Source organism: Lates calcarifer, linkage group LG17 (assembly GCF_001640805.2).
Source record: "Lates calcarifer isolate ASB-BC8 linkage group LG17, TLL_Latcal_v3, whole genome shotgun sequence".
Classification (NCBI taxonomy): Eukaryota; Metazoa; Chordata; class Actinopteri; family Centropomidae; genus Lates; species Lates calcarifer.
The window spans coordinates 13,229,746-13,246,386 of record NC_066849.1 but is presented as its reverse complement, the minus strand read 5'-3'; the positions used below and the strand labels follow the sequence as shown (position 1 = coordinate 13,246,386).

General features: G+C 41.4%; 1 protein-coding gene across 1 annotated transcript; it reads left to right on the top strand.

Annotated features, from left to right (window-relative positions):
* The first annotated feature begins 379 nt into the window (after positions 1-379).
* tnfaip8l1 (tumor necrosis factor, alpha-induced protein 8-like 1) lies at positions 380-13,812 on the top strand. Its single transcript, XM_018673292.2, has 3 exons — positions 380-728; positions 11,566-11,845; positions 13,173-13,812. Exons 2-3 carry the CDS (start codon positions 11,574-11,576, stop codon positions 13,459-13,461), a joined length of 561 nt encoding a protein of 186 aa, XP_018528808.1. The 5' UTR covers positions 380-728; positions 11,566-11,573; the 3' UTR covers positions 13,462-13,812.
* Positions 13,813-16,641: the final 2,829 nt, after the last annotated feature.

Genomic DNA, 16,641 nt, shown 5'->3' with positions numbered 1-16,641 from the left:
ATGACATGCAAATTATGAAATAAGACATTTTCTAAGTGTCTTGCAAGTGGTGAAGTAGCCTAGGTTAAAAAAAAAAAAAATACAAAGATGTATTTCATTAATGTGTAATTTAACAACCCAGTATATCATTTTGTCCATGACAGAAAAACTGCTCCCCACAGTTCCTGCTCATTGTTCCCTTAACACCATTTCCTCTGGGAAATTTCCAGCCTTGGGACTATGGACTGGACAAGGATAATTACTGGAAGCCCTTATGGGGGCAGGGAATGTGCTGGCTATAAAATGGTCCTTTCTTTTGGCTTGATTGGGCTGGTTCCCTCCCCCTTGTTGTTCCTTCATTGGCCCAATCCACCATCAATCTGTTGATTTCCAAGTCCCCCTCAAGTTTGAAACTTTTTTTTTTTTTTTTTTAACAAGGAGGAGGAATCCGGTTACAACAAACTCTTGTAACCGATCTCACAGCAACGGAGAGAAGAAAACACTCGTTCAATAATTCACACATCTGTGCCAGATACACGGTTACAGAGCAAAAAGGGAGCTACAAGAGGAGGACATTTGTTTTTATCGAGGAGAACCAACAAAACAAGCAAACAAACACAAAACATGCTGTGAGAAGACTTTTCCCCTGCGCCGCCAGGATGAAGACTTGAGAGATTTTTTGTTCAGATTAATTTGTCATCTTGTTGGGCTTGACCACTCCTGTGTCTTCACTGAGCTGAGAGAGGAAGGTGAGTCCTCCTCCACGTCGCTGACAATCTTTAACGGTCGACCAGTTTTTAATGAAACATCTCATAAACGGACAATAACGACCACAGCAACGGTCACATCTTATAATCAGAGCAGGGCCTGTGGTCAAGTCACTCCCGAGCTGTTTGGCCGCTAAAACTTAACTTAAGTTAAATAAATCAACCTTTTCATTGTCATTGGATAAAAATGAAGTTACTTAGACTCGTGTTTGTTTGCTAGGTTAGCTGTTTTTCTTCTACAAGCTGCGGTTTTGACACGAAGTTAGCGGAAGTAACGGTTAATCTTTTTTCGAGCGTATCAGTTGGGACGTGATTCAAATGCAGCGTTTTGATGATAAAGCTAGCAGCAGCTGGCAACAAACATGGTTTTTCCATGTAAGGCCAACAGGGCCATTACAGGCTACGACGGGTCATTATTTTAATAAGAAAACTGATTCATGAGATATTGGCTGACAGTTAATTTTGTTACGTTAGAAAAGGACTGCTGTTCAGCAGCTTCCATGCGTGTAAACTGATGAGAAGATAAAAGGAGCACACAGGTCATAAACTGAACAAAGAATTGTAGCTTTTTCAACTCTTGTGGATGTGGATGACCACGTTTTTTAGGACCACCTCACAGGCGTATTAGTTTTTGATAAAAAAGTTAAAAGACATTGCAGAAAGACCATTGTTGCGTGAGACCAGTGGTTGGAAAGTTGGATATCTCATCAGGTGGCACACCCACTTGCACCAGTATCATCCAAATTTCCATTTTAGGGCTCTGGACAGTGTTTTTGTGAATTTCATGAGCAACTACAATGAAACATTTAGTCATGCTTCATTTTTTTTGTCTACTATTACACATGTATCCTCCAAGTTTATGGAAATCAATTCAGAGGTAAAACAGTTTGTAGAGCATCCAGAAAATTTGCATATTTCCAAAGAGCCTAATATGTTACATTTATCGTAAATTTGCAGTGCCTCTGCTATTTATCATCTCACAAGAACTCGAGGAAATGTGGAAGAACAAGCAAAAAACACAGTTAAAAAAAATGGATTTATCCCTGCTTGTTTAAACCCCTAGTAAGCCTCCTTGTTCCACTGTAATCCATGGCAAACCAATGCTGAAAAGGGTGAAGGCATATGTTTTGCAAACACTGATATGTTTTGTAACACATTGCTGTGTTTACATTGTAAAGCTCCTCTCCAGAACAAGACTGGAGTGTGGATGAATAGCTCCACTGTGCAGCTGGGGCTCTGGCAGGTAGCAGCACACATTATCATGCACAACCTCAACAGACATGTCAAATGAATTATGGCCTTGGATTAGGACCTGGAGTTGCCTCTCTCCTTGCATTAGCTGCGTCAGTGGTGAAATAATTTGGCGTTCCTTGACCTGCTCTGTTTTTAGTTGCCAGGGCTTCCTTTGTGCCTTTGTTGTTGGTAGCATCAGCTCAGAACCACTGAGCTCAGTTGAATATCACGGAATAACTGTAGGACTTGTTGTCAACATCTGCTGTTTATACAATCATATCAGCCAGTATAATACATTAAACTACGGGCATAATAATCTAGAGATATGAAACACTTGACAGAAAATCAAACAGCAGTTGATTTAATAGTTGATTAATTGTAAATATACCATAGTTGCAGCTTCTCAGCTGTGAGTATTTGCTGCTTTTCTCTGTTTTGTGTCTTTGGAAATTGCTCAACTTTTAGTGTTGGACTGCTGGTTGGATAATTGGCTATTTGAAGGTGTCTCCTTGGAGGTTGTGATAGGCATGTCTCGTACTATTTTTTTCTGACATTTTATAGGCTAAACCAGTGGTTCCCCAACGTTTTGGCATGTGACCTTTTTAAAAAAGAAGAAATGTCTTCATTGTACTTGGAATATCTTTGGGTTGATCAGACAAAATAAACAATCTTAAGGCGCCACCTTGAACTTGTGATGGCCATTTTTCACTGTTTTTTTTTTTTTTGACAGTTTGTTGCTTAAAAGATTAATAGGTCAATCAATATGATAGTCAGTAAGAAAAATTATAATTCTCATGAAATGATCAAATTGGTGTCCATTGCCTTGGGCCGCAAGAAAGTGCAATTAGTCCATTTGTTTTAGATTTCATCCATGACTGGTTTTAATGAGTATTTGCTTTTCTTCATTAATCATAGCTTTGTGCTTCACAATGGCTTTATCATTGTTTCAGCACAATATGACTCTGAAAGACAATAAATCATAATATACAATAACTGCCCAGCAGGATTAAGCAGAGGCCGACGAGCCTCATCTATGTATATTTCAGTGTAACTGTATCTGCACAGATCCCCTCCTCTCAGTGCCTTTTAGAATAGGACAACACAGTCACGTTGCCAGACATTCCCCATGCAGTGTTATTAAGAGCAGAGCTTGAAATTGCAGTGGTAGTGCTAGAGACACTCGCTCCCGCTGAGGAGAATCCATGGTAACTCATTGACAAGACAAGAGAGGTGTTTGACCTGCTTTTACTAGGCTGCAAAGTTCAGCCGAGCTCGCAGGTGGCCTCCAGTTTCCCTGGAAACCCGAAACACTTGGAGCATGTGGCCTTGTCTGAGAGAGCAGAGCCGCATGACCTGCAAATATCATGGCATTGTTTGAAATGGAGAGAGTGAGTGTTTTGGTGTTTTCTGCCAATAGACTGGACTCATTTGAGATCCCACTTGAGTCATCTATTAGTCACAGTCATGTCCTCTCATATTGGTCCCCCCTTCTGCTTTCACTGATCTCCATCCCTGCTGTTCTTGCAGCCAAGCACACTGGTATTTGCCACTCCGTTAACATACAGAGTTAACAAATTATGCTCTCTGGGCTTGAGGTGAGGAAAATTAGTCATAATGTGCCCTGCTCTTATGGTGGCCTTAATTAAAATGTCATAGGCCCAGGCATCAGTCATAGCTCAAGCACCCGTTAGCACCTTGATTATGTCTTGCATTATTTGCAGCGCTGTTAAGATGCTAATTATATTGTAAATAATATGTAATTAAAACTTGGTAATAGCAGTCAAAGTGAAGTCATGTGAGAGCAGACTGACTTTTAAAAAAAAAAAACTTTGCTCTTTATTAGTCTTTCTCTGTTCACTGATGTGTTATTCAAAACCAGCTCAGTTGTAACCATAAAACAACTACCCACTTATAAATTTTAATGCTAGAACAAATGTTGTCAGTGAGTGTTGTGTTGGCCCCCGGGCAGCGCAGCAGTTACTGTATCCCCAGCCTCATTATACATGCATAACACTGACTGAAGTTCCTAAATTAACGTCATCAGCTTCACAGCCACTGTCTCTTACTGTATGTGCTGATGGTCCTCTCTTTATCGCTGTCCCACATCTCTGCCCCCAACCTGTTGCACCGTACCAGACTCCTCTTAGCCTCGGGTCTATTTTAGTCCAAATCGGCAGGCTGAATTATTTATCCCAGATCCATTATATGCCGATGTGTTAATTATTAATTGTACAGCAAGCTCTGGCAGATCAGAGAAAACTGTTAAAAAAGGGGTAGGTTGGGGCATGGTGTCTGAGCAAAAGGCACTGATTGCCTCCTTTCTCAGCAGATCCGCACACGTCTTCACAGATAACGACTGTGTGGGAAGATGAGAACACGATGGCACATACAAAAATCTGCATCCAAAGCATGTGTGTAGTATGTGGCCATATGCATCTGTTCTGGATGCAATTATGGCTCTCATGTCAGAGCTACTGGAATAGATGAGTGTGTGTACAAAGAGACCATTACACGCCTGTCATATACAATTGTTCTCACACACACACACACACACACACACACACACACACACACACACACATACACACATACATACATACATACATACACAACGTTCCCAGCCCTGGCTCTGTTATTAGCAGTCAGCACCTCCTCTGTTATGCAACATCTCAAGAGAAGAGTGAGACAAACACTACAAAACTTGATGAAAGATGAAATTGCGGCGTTCAGTTGTCCTGAAATCCTGCTGTTGATTCCCTAACAGTGGAGTGGCTCCAGTAGAGCAGCTCATTTGAGTGGTTACTTGTCCTCTTTGAACACAAAGCACGGATGTACCTTATATAACAACCAGGACTGTCTATTGTTTCTCAAATCAGAGATGGATTATATCACACAGCTGGGGAGAATCTGAGAAAGAAGTTTTTCTCATTCAAGATTTTCTGATAAGAATTCATTATAGTGACATCTGTAATACTTTTGGTCATGATCAAGGCAAGAGGCTTTTGGTTTGTTTTTTGTTTTTTTCAAACTTTCTCTCAACAATCCACACTTTTCTTATCATTTTGTTTTTCTGGCAGCTTTGTGAGGCTTTTATTTTAATTGGCGTGGAAAAAGGTAGGATGGTGGTGCAGTAGCCTCTCCAGTTTCACACACTGGCTGTTTTTTTTATTTACATTTTGCTTGTGGGAGTTCTACCAAAAGGCAGAAAAGCAAATACAGTATGTCCAGAGTGTGTACAGAGTGTACATTATCACCTAATCCAGTTCAGCAGCCCTGCAGTAAATACTACCTTTGTGACGCTTGTCATGTTTAGTTTTTGTTGGCACCATGTCAATATATTATTGCTCAGTTGTATTGTGTTGTGTTTATATTATTTTGCTGCCTGCACAAGTGGTGGATTATCCAATACAACAGCACCACTAATGCTAAACACCAAAATTACCATGAACCTGACTAGAGCTGACACATTTTTGAAAATCATTTTGAAAATCAATTGATTGTTTAAGCCACTTTTCAAGCAACAACTCCAAACATTTCCTAGATCCAGCTTCGCAGATGTGATCATTTACTTCTTTCGTTTGTTTCATGTGATGGTAAACTGACTGTTTTTTGGCATTAGACTGTTTCTCCAATAAAACAAGCAATTTGATGACATCACTCTGGGCTCTGGGTAACTGTGATGACTACTTAATAGAGAAAATACATGAATCAACAACTGACAGTGCCTCAAGTTTGACAATGGCAGTTTTTATTGTACAGAAAGAAAAAGAGCCCAAACTTCAATGTTTCTAATTTACCAAAAGTGAATATTTGCTGGTTTTCTATGACACTAAACTGAGTATCTTGTGGCTTTGGACTGTTAGTCACACAAAACAAGCAGATTAAATGTGTCACCTTAGGCCTTGGGATATCTGTTTTGAGCTTTTGAAATATTCTGTTTATGGTGTTTTGCATCTTTTGGACAGTTGACAGCAGCAGGAAACAGCAGGAGAGAGGGATGGGGAGGGATAGTGGGGGAAGGATGCATGGTAAAGGTCATTGACTGGACTGAAACCAGGGACGTCTCAGTTATATGCTATGTGTCATGGACCTCTGGATCGCAGAGGTTTATGCTTTTGAAAATATAAAGGACCAAAATCAAGGAGGAAAGAAGAAAACGCTGGCACACTATTTTGAGTACACGGCAGAATACAGAGCTGTTTTCAGTAATTGTTTCTGTCCCTATAGCAGTGGAGACTTTCTCTGCTGATGGAGTTGTTCCTTTCAGGGTCACAGTGCCCCAATCCATGTGACTAGTGATCCCCGAAGAGCAGAAAAGTCGTGACATTTTCTGCTGCCATCAACCAATCACTTGTAAGACGAAGTGTCATGGAAAGTTCTACAATCTCTGCCAGAGCTTTTTTAGCAACTTGCGGTGTCCAAGCACTGCAGAAACACATTCTGCATTGGTTCTCTCATTGTACCGGCTGTTATCAGTATCCACCAAGCTGTCTAGATTGGCAGCAGGTATTAGAGTGGTGATATTTTGGGTGCTGTGGCCTCTTCTTCCTCATGAGGCATGATGGCATGGTTTAGAGTGGGCGGAAGCTACAGGTGTATCCAATTTCTGGCCCTTTCTCACCTGTCACACCTCAGCTTTAGTTTGACTGACAAGTGAGTACAGTCGATGCAGAGGCTGCTTCCTGGATTCGGCTCAATGCCCCTCTCGGAAAACCGATGCCACGCTCACATCATGTTTCATTTACCCTAAATATGAGCAGCCAAAAAGCAAATACATTGTTCATATCAAGTAGCATGCATGAAATGTGTACATTAACTCCAGTATCTCCTCTTTGGCTTTATGAGTTGCTGAGCCAATACAAGCAACAAATACCACAGCAAGTTCACCATTTTCAGATGTCATAGAAAACATAAAATAGCCCTCAGCCCTTTACTTATTCTAGGGACCCCTCTTGGGTCCTAATCCTCAGGTTGGGAACCACTGGGCCAAAGTATTAATCTAGCCATCATAGAAATAATCAACAGATTAATCAATGATGAAAATAATCATTATCTGCAGCCTTAATGTATAACTTACTAATAAGAGGAAACATTTTTCATTATCATACAATCAAATTCATAAGTAAATATGGTTTAAATAGTGGCATTCAAAGTAGTTACACAACACGTCTGGGCTGTAGGTTGTAAGATTTTCTTCAGACCTTCTCCAGACCTCATTGCATTAGTCTCTAAAGTCTAACGGCTACATTATGGAAACACTAAATGGAAATGACAGCCAGTGGGAGCTGTCTTCCCACTCTTTCCCCCCTTTCCCCAAATGAACTGGGACTAGCTTTTGGCTGAAGCGTCTCTAATGCAGACATCAGCTTTACCTGCCGGCTGGTATCTGTGTAGGAGGCAAAGCAAAATGAAAACCTGGATAATAAAGGGCCCATCCAGCTTCATCTGACCCTGCATCAATAATACTGAAAGGACTAGAGAGGAGGACGTGTAGGTTATTTCCTCTTCATCGCAGCCCCCCCCCCCCCCCCCCCTTTTTTTTTTTTTTTAACCTTAGCCAGGCTGTCACACAAGCTTGACATTGCTGTCTCCACCTGCAGTAGGGTGAGAAAGTCCCTGGGTACATTAACCAGGCTCCCTTGCTGTCACAAGACATCTATCCAGAGCGCTGTGTAGGGTCTGGTTTCATTTCCATGAGTCATGTTTGCTGAGCTTTAGCACGCTTGCCTTTGTGATTGAATGTATTGCTGGCTTGTTTTGAGCGAGTTGATGAGTTTGTAGCTTGTCTAACTGCCGTAATTATGCTGAGGAGCTGTTGGCCGCCGCAGTCTGTCTTTGTTTATCGCTTCATTTCCAACTGCACAGCGAGTCAGGCCTATCAGTAATGTGTATGCATACATACGAGTGTGCAGATGTTTGTTTGTGTGTCAGATGATGACTGTGGCTCATATATTCTGCAGCAACTCCGAGCAGCATGTTTGCTGCTGTCATGGCTCATTCTGCCTTGAATCTGTTAAAAACCTGCCTCAGAATATATATATATATATATATATATATATATATATATATATATATATAGTACGGAGACGCTGTGTCAGGGTTGGCCAGGCTGTCCCTGGGCACTGGACTTCACAGGCCATTTAGATTTGGCACTAAACTGCTCTCATGCTGCAAAGTCACCAAAAACCAAAAACAAAAAACGATTCCTTGATCAAAAACCTTTTCATCACTGTGAGAACTTGTCCCATGAGGACCTTTTTTCATGAAGCCTTTAGTTTTCTTGCCTTGGGGAGATGGAGGGGAGGAAGCGAGAGCCACAGTGAGGATCTCCCCTCCATCCTAAAGATAAGAGAGGTCCGTTGTGTCACCCTTCAGCTCCGAGTGAAATATCAGACAGATGATCCAAAGCGCTGCCTCGTAAGTGTTGGCCATAAAAGACGATCACTCCTCCCTTTCTCATTCTTTTTCCCCTCCTCTTCCTCTTTTTTTTGTTTTCGTTGTTCATCTAGAGTTGACAGTTATGATGGCTCTGGTCCCTGTCGAGAGTGGAATTTAATGAGCACTATGAAATCGCCCTCCAATCTGAGAGAGAGAGAGGTTGCTTTTCTTAATGTGCCCATTATCCATTTGCACTTTTCTAAACTCTTCCACATCCATCACCAGAGAGGAAGAGAGGTGGGGGTAAATGCAGACTTACTCTTAAGTATTGCTATAAGCAATTCTCCTCTTGAGGACTGTTGTGATTAGAGAGTGACAGCACGACTAAGTGATTGTTTTCAGTTGTCCCCTCACATAGAAATAAAGATCTCAAGCTCTGTTTATTTTCTTTTTTTGTCAGTCTGATCATTAGTTTCTCTCTCCTTGTTATCCATTTCACACACATTGCATCAGAGCGGGATTTTCTGTTACAAGTGCGGCATGGCAAGTTTAGAGTTACAATCACGGGGAAGCGGTCGATGGGGATCTGCCAGCAATCCTCGATCAGCCACAGCGAGAGGCCCGATTAAATGTCCTGCACCTGCAATCGAGAGGGGGAGTAAAACTAGATTCAGCATGAGACAGTATATAAATGACCTCTCATTCAGCACCTACATTTCCCTGTTGTTTTGGGATTGATATATTATATATATTCTCTTCCCCCCTCTCTGTCTCTCTGCCTCTTTGCTCTCCCTCTACTCATGTGTCTCCTCCCCGGGAAGCATCCTGCTGACACTCTCTCCAAGGAGTCTTATTGATATTCTTGGAGAGGCATTGCAGTGAGAGAGAGAGAGAGAGAGAGGAATGAAAGTCACACACACTGTAGCAGCAGACGCACTGCCTTCTAGTACCAACAACAGTAAAAATCACAAGTCACCCAGCAGGGATGTGTCACTTCTCATTTTGTCTGCTGCACTAATAGCATCTCTCGCCCTGCTTTGGATTTTTATTATTCTCCAGCACGTGGATAGGCAATTTGCCAAACACACAGAGTTTCAGTTAAGCTTTAGGGTTACTTTCATGTGAAAGGATATTACATTGAGATTAATCCCCTATTGTGATGTGAATGGGACAGTTTGCTTCAATATAATTATTTTGTTTTCACCCGTGGCAGTCGACTATTAGGCTACATTTAGCATGTCAGTGACGGAGAGATGCATCGAGGAAATAAGATCTGACTGCTGAGCCTGTTTTTATGTTGTTTTTTTTTTCTCCTGAGGTGAAGAAGTGTTTTCACGTATTTGCCTGTGTATTTCTTTGATTCCTCTGAATCATTGCAGTGAGGCTAGATATCATTTTTCCAACTGGTAGTGCTTGTTAGTTTGTGTAGCAACACCACTAGAATACTTTTATCTAATAGCTTACTTTGAGAAATACAAACGTCCTTCTCTTCAAAACCAGGTAAAGCAGTCTAAACCTGCGAAAATTATTACTCAAATCCAACAATTGTAAAGAAGAAATACGAAGAGCATGAATTTGTGCTTATATTCAATCATGCCAGCCTTTTGGTATTAGTCTTAAATACAACTGTATTTATGTAAATCTGAAGGAGCGTTCAGTCCTTCCCAGAGTGTGATTGGGACTTCTCCCCTGCTTCCTGTTTTTTGTTATGTGGAATGGTCAGTTATTGTTACTCTGTGTGTGTGTGTGTGTGTGTGGTGTGTGTGACCTGTACGCTGACCTTAAAGTATCATTTTACATAAGGATTTGGGAAGAAATTGAATTTAAACTCTGCACTGAAGGAGTGTTTATGAGCTCTTTGAGGTTACACTTGAGCTAAATGCTTGCATCAGCATGCATAACGCTCATAATGTTAGCAGGTTTAGCTAATGTTTAACATGTTCATCATGTTAAATTAACACTGAAGTACTTAAATTAGCACTAAACACCTGAAGCTCATGGGAATATGACAAGCTTTGCAGGAACGTGACCTGATGGTGGTGGCAATGGATAAAACCCATTTCATCTTCTGGGGACTATAAATACATATGGTAATATATTTAAACTTCATGGTGGCACTACAGGAAAAGGGGATCATTAAAAGCAATAGGACACATAGTATGGGCACCATGAATATCTTCACCAAAGTTTGTGCCAAGTCATCCAGCAAATGTTGAAATATATCACCGGATAGGCGATAACTGTGAGCTGAAAAGTCAGAGGATCACCGAGGTCATTGAAACTTATCCTGTAGAGACCTTGAATATCTGCAGTAGATTTCATTGCTTTTTGTTGCCTGTTCACTCTCCTCTACTGCCAGGTTATCCTTGGAGATCTGTGAAGGTTAGAGAAGGGGATGCATGGGAAAATAGATTTGTTTTTCTATTTTTCAAAACCAGAAAGTACAAACCTGAAGAAGTGACCCGCAGAACGAATTGAGACACAGCTGCTGAAATGATGTGGTGTGCTGTCGACCTGACCCCCGACTATTTATGAGCCTCCATCATGGGCGCAGCTTTTTACTGAGTCACCCGCTCTGCCACACAAACATCAACCCAGAAACACAAACATGCTCTCAAAAACACACATAAATCAAGCCACACGCGTGCATTGAATGAGTTGGCACCGTCTGTCTGCTGCTTACTTTCACACACACATGCACACCTTGTTCTCTGAATGCAGTCAGGAGATGAGATGTCCAGATTACATTGTCTGCTCTTTGTGGTCGTGCTGTAACTGACTTTACTCCTACACGCATAATGACACATTCTTCGCTAACTACCTTGTAGGCTCTGAGCCAGGGGGTTGCAGGGACTAATTTGACAGCTGCCACGGCTCATTATCTGATAAAGGGGACAGTTCTTGGCCCTGCAGTTTAAACCGTATTAGTGTAGATGTGATTTGCAATAACCTCACACATTGCAGGCTGTCAGTGTAATATGTTTGGCCTTTTTTTCTTTCAGGATGAGAAAGTTTAAGTTGATACCTAAGGAAAGGTTCCTTTTCTTACATTTCTAGTTTAATGTCAAATGTACACCAACAAACATGTTCTCGCACATCATTTCAAAAGGTTTCTGCAGAAAGAAAACATGTCTGCCGTCGTGATTAACCCTTTAATTAGACTGTCTCCCTCTCTTTTCGCTCTTTCTCTTATCTCATCTTGACTTAGACTTGACTATGGACTCCTTCAGCACCAAGAGCTTAGCCCTGCAGGCGCAGAAGAAGCTGATGAGCAAGATGGCCACCAAGAGCGTGGCCAACCTCTTCATCGACGACACCAGCAGCGAAGTGCTGGACGAGCTGTACCGCGTCACCAAGGAGTACACCCGCAACCGCAAAGAGTCCCAGAAGATCATCAAGAACTTGATTAAGATGGTGGTGAAGCTGGGAGTGCTCTATAGAAACAACCAGTTCAACAGTGAGGAGCTGATCCTGGTGGAGAACTTCAGGTAGGCTGCACTCATTTGCTTTCTTTTCAAGAGTGTGATACCACTTAGAACCAGGAGGCAATTAGTTTAGCTTCGCTTAAAGACTGGAGCATAGAAAAACAGGTAGGTGGGTCTGTGCAGAGTTCCAAAATCAACACCTGTAAAGGTCAGGAACAAGTCACTACACCCAGCTGTTGTTTGTCAAGAAATAGTCAAAGTACACAACTTCCTGTAAAATCATGAATTTTTCTTTTTGCTTTGTTTTGTTTTTGTTTTTTTGTGTAGCTGTGCCAGTGGCACATTTCTAGGGATGACAGTGCTGGCCAGTTGGTCTGCCACTATCTGCCAGACTGAGATATCTCAACAACTGTTGTATGGATTTCCACAAAACTTGCTACAGACATTCATGGTCTGCAGAGGATGACACCTGCTGACTTTGTTTATCTATTACTTTTCCCCCTAGTGCCACCAGCACATCAACTTTTGACTGTCCAATTCTTCAGATCTTGGTTTATCACAAAATCCTGTCAAAACTAATGACACTTGAATCAGCCTCAGCAGTATTATGTGTTTTGGTAATTGACAAATGTTAGTATGCTAACATGCTAACATGGTGAACTGCTAAACATTAGTGTGTACATTATTATTATGTCTATGTTAACATGCGGACATTAGCATGCGTGTAGTCTCATCACCTTTCTATTTGTGTTCAAATTAAAGAGCTAGTATGTGCTTTAGAGGAGTTGGTAGGATTAGCTGTTTCCCCTGCTCTCAGTATTTATGCTAAACTAGGCTTCCTGCCTCCAACTCCAGACATGAGGGAAATTTTCATCAAACTCTCAGAAAGGAGGCAGATAAGCGTATTTTTCCAGAGTGTTTTCTCTGAAGGGGCTTAAATGAAGAGCTCCCTACCATGTAATTTACCATATGATGTTAAATTGTGTCAGAAGGTGCCAATCCTTGAAAAACAAAAAGGGTGCAGTCCTGTTGGAGAGCTGAGGAGGAGTGGGGAGGACTGCAGTTCAAGTAGATTTTTGCCTGCTGATGGAAGCAAATTAAGGAAATTGACTTTTACATCAGTTTATATATTTCCCTCTAAAATAGTAAAACTCAGCTTGGAGGCATGTGAAGCTGACATAAGTGCACAGTATGGAGAATGGTGATTATATTAGCATGGAGATGTATCGCTGAGAAGGACAATACTATAACTGATATATGGGGGTTGTAAAACTTTTCTAAAGAAAATCATAAGACAGCAGTTTCTATTTTTACTTACTTCTGCTGCTTCAGTCAGAATTAGAAACTGACAGCCCTCTCCTCTCTCTCCCTCTCTCTCGTCGTCTCACAGGAAGAAAGTCCACACTCTGGCCATGACGGCGGTCAGTTTCCACCAGATCGAGTTCACTTTTGACCGCCGCGTCATGAGCGCCATTTTGAATGAGTGTCGCGAACTGCTGCACCAGGCCATCAAACGCCACCTGACAGCCAAGAGCCACTCGAGAGTCAACCACGTCTTCAATCATTTCGCCGACTGTGACTTCCTGGCCACCCTCTATGGTCCCTCGGAGGTTTACCGCGCCCACCTGCAGAGGATCTGTAATGGCGTCAACAAGATGCTCGACGACGGGAACCTCTGACCTCTGTTTGCCTCGCTGTCTTGCACCCTTACCTCTAGTCACCAGTCACGCACCATCTTGTAGGATTTTTTTTTTTTTTTTAAGGTGACAATCATGAACATTTTTATTTTTCATTTGTTGGTTTGTGTTTGTGTGTGTCTTTCAGATATTACTGTAACACTGAAATTCTCTTGGCTAGTTAGTCCAAAGTCTGTTTCTTCTCCAGCCTGACTCTCACAGTAAACAATACCTAGCAGATGTGTTTTTTTTGTTTGTTTTTGTTTTTTTAATGAATGTAAAACTTCATGCTCTTATCAGTATATTCAGGGCTAGGAGCCTTGACAACTGTGCCTTGACCAAAAAAAAAAACAACTTTTTTTTTTCTTCATTCCAAGGGCACTAAGCTTACTCTCTTACTTTATCAAAAAGACACAAATCCAGGCACAGGCCTCCAGTTATATCTCTGTTAATGGACAAAAATGTTTCTGTGAGCATCAGGAGAGGAAAGAGAGTGATTTTCTGTCTTTTCCAAATACCTAAGGAACATAAAGAAGTGATTTTTTTTTTTTTTTTTTTTTTTTCCTAAAAGTAGTATTGCACTCAATCCTGAACAAGCGCTGTACTGTACTTTCCTGCAACAGTGAAACCATGAGAAGCATGGCAGTCGAGTAATCCTGCTTAGCCTGCATTTTGCAGCTCTCGCCATCATGCACTGAACTCCACTTTGTAGAGAGGCCAGACTTTTTTGTTTAGAAGGCACCTATAAACCCAGTTTTCCTTTTAATAGTCTGGTTTATAGCCACCACAACAAAGATGAAGTATTTGGGTCATAGGGGGACCGTAAACATAAAGGAATTTGATTGTGCTGTGTATTGTTGATTGTCTCTGTGCTGACTCCGAACGTTTCACAGAGTGTACGCTCATCTGCCCAGAAAAAACATCCAAGTTTGCGTCTGTAAATGTCATAATCACAGCGGGGGAGCAGCACAATGTGGCACCAGGTGCAAAGGTTGCTCTGGCATTTTATCAGATGGGAATAAAGCACTAGAGCTGGCAAACTGCTCGTCATAATAGATGCCGGAGCCCAGGGTCAGCTGTGTTTCAGATTTATCGCCGTTGCCTCAGGTTTATCCCTAAAAGCACTAAAACTCCAGTTCAAATTCTGACAGATCTGAACTAAAAAGACTCCCCATGAGCAGTCAGATGAAAGGCTGGCCGAGAACTGCAGCTTGGTGTCTGTGAAAAGGACCAGGCAGGGTATAGAGATTAGAACAGAGACAAACACAGCACCTGATTGTACTCTCCCACTGCAATTATAGCTCCCTGCTCTGGGGTGGTATAATGGCCCGGAGCCTGACTCTGTCGAGCAGCCACTCCATTTCACCACACAGCAGCCTCATGCAATATGATGGAGATAACCATCTCTGTTTGCCCGACGCAAGTCCTTTAATGGAGTGAAAGATGTTGTGTTTCTTCCTTATAAAGGAGCATATGAATAGTTACTAGCGTCCCTCTCCAACCTCGCATAATAGCTGTCTTTCCCTTTTTGTCTATGTGTTTTTGTATCACTGAGCCTGTCTGGGAGATTGTTTTGTGCTGCGGCCTCATTTTGTATTCCGTGTGTGTGTGTGTGTTTGTGTGCGTACCTGTGAGAGAATTGGAAATTGAGCCGTGTAATAAGCGCTGTGCTTTTCCAGATAGGATTGCTGAAACTTTAACTTCATCCACAGCAGCTCTGCCAAAGAAAGGAAGACTGATGTTGCTCAAAATGCAGTCTTTTTTCCAGAGAAACACTTCAGAAAACAGAATGCACTTGATAATTGTATCCCTGCTAATGGTGATAATGAAGACAAAGGTGCTGGCTGTTGTGGTTTCAGTCCCTTTAAAAAAAAAAAAAAAAAGGAAAAAAAAAAAAAGAATCCCCTTTTTAATTCCTAGATTACTTCCCTGAGTGTATAGTTGTTTGTTAGACCCACTTTACTCCAACTGCATCATTTTGGGAGGCTTTGAAGTAAATCCTTTTTCTTTAAGTCCCCTGAAAACGGTTGACTTTAATTGTCTTTGGATGCCATTTTCTCCAATCCCTCCACATCTCAGGGTCAATTTAAATCTCCCTCATTTTAAAATCCATGACAATTGAAAGAATAGGAACCTCTGCAACAGCCTCACTTATTTTACTAAAGCTTTCAAATGAAGCATCAAGTTTTTACTATTGTGACTTGTGGAATGTTTTTATTTTCACTCATGTACATATGATTGTTTTTTTGTCTCTGCATTGTATCCAGACACATCAAATATAATACAATTTACTTTTTTAAAACAATACATTTCTTGTCTCTTTTTTTTTTCACCTCTCTCCTGATGAAGCACTGAGCGTCTTCCTGTTCATACATTGGGTGTTGGAATTTTCTTGCCAAATCAGGAGCGTAATCTGTCTGACCTGGATTTGGTCGACCAAATCCTTTCCTCCTGCTCCCAGCATTGTTAGGAAACCATGAAAGCAAACACACACACACACACACACACACACACACACAAAAACCCATCTGACAGACAAACAATTCAAAGTTTGGGTAATTTTTTTTTCCACAAGCCTACACAGCGGTCAAAGGTAGAACAGGAAATTAGTAAGACGGAAATACTTCTTCTTGCTTCTGTTTTTGGAAACTCCAAACATTCAGCTTTGCCTGCAGTTTTATTTCGAGTGTGACATGAGTAACACTCAGTGTGAATTCAGTTTGAGTTTAATCTGTCGTTGACTTTGCTGCTACTCAGACTTTGGAATGATAATGTGGCCTGTAGCACGTCTGCAGATCCTCCCTGCAGCACACTTGAAAGGCTACCGCAGCACCAAGTGCCCAATTATCCTCTAATGGTCATTATCTCAGCATGCTTTTTTTCTTTTTCTTTTTCTTTTTTTTTTTACTGAATGCACCCTCGAGCTCAGAGAGTTATAACTAAAGTGAGACGTGAGTACAGCTCAGTCATGTCTTTGTTTTCTCTCTGTGTACTTCCTCCTCCTCTCATCTGACTTATTCGTAATGTCACATAAAGTGAAAACACCCGGACATCAACTTGAATGATTCATTTGAGCTCGTCCTCTATTTTAGGTTGGTTGTACGAGTGGTAAAAGTATTTGAGGGGGTGCAAAAGAAAAAGTTGAGTTTTATTATTTCTGATTACTTTCTTCTCTGTCTTGTG

Excerpts from the sequence above, each read along its gene's own strand:
- tnfaip8l1 (XM_018673292.2), top strand. The coding sequence starts at position 11,574 with ATGGACTCCTTCAGCACCAAGAGCTTAGCCCTGCAGGCGCAGAAGAAG. Across the intron at positions 11,846-13,172 it reads ATCCTGGTGGAGAACTTCAG|GAAGAAAGTCCACACTCTGG; the intron begins GTAGGCTGCACT and ends GTCGTCTCACAG.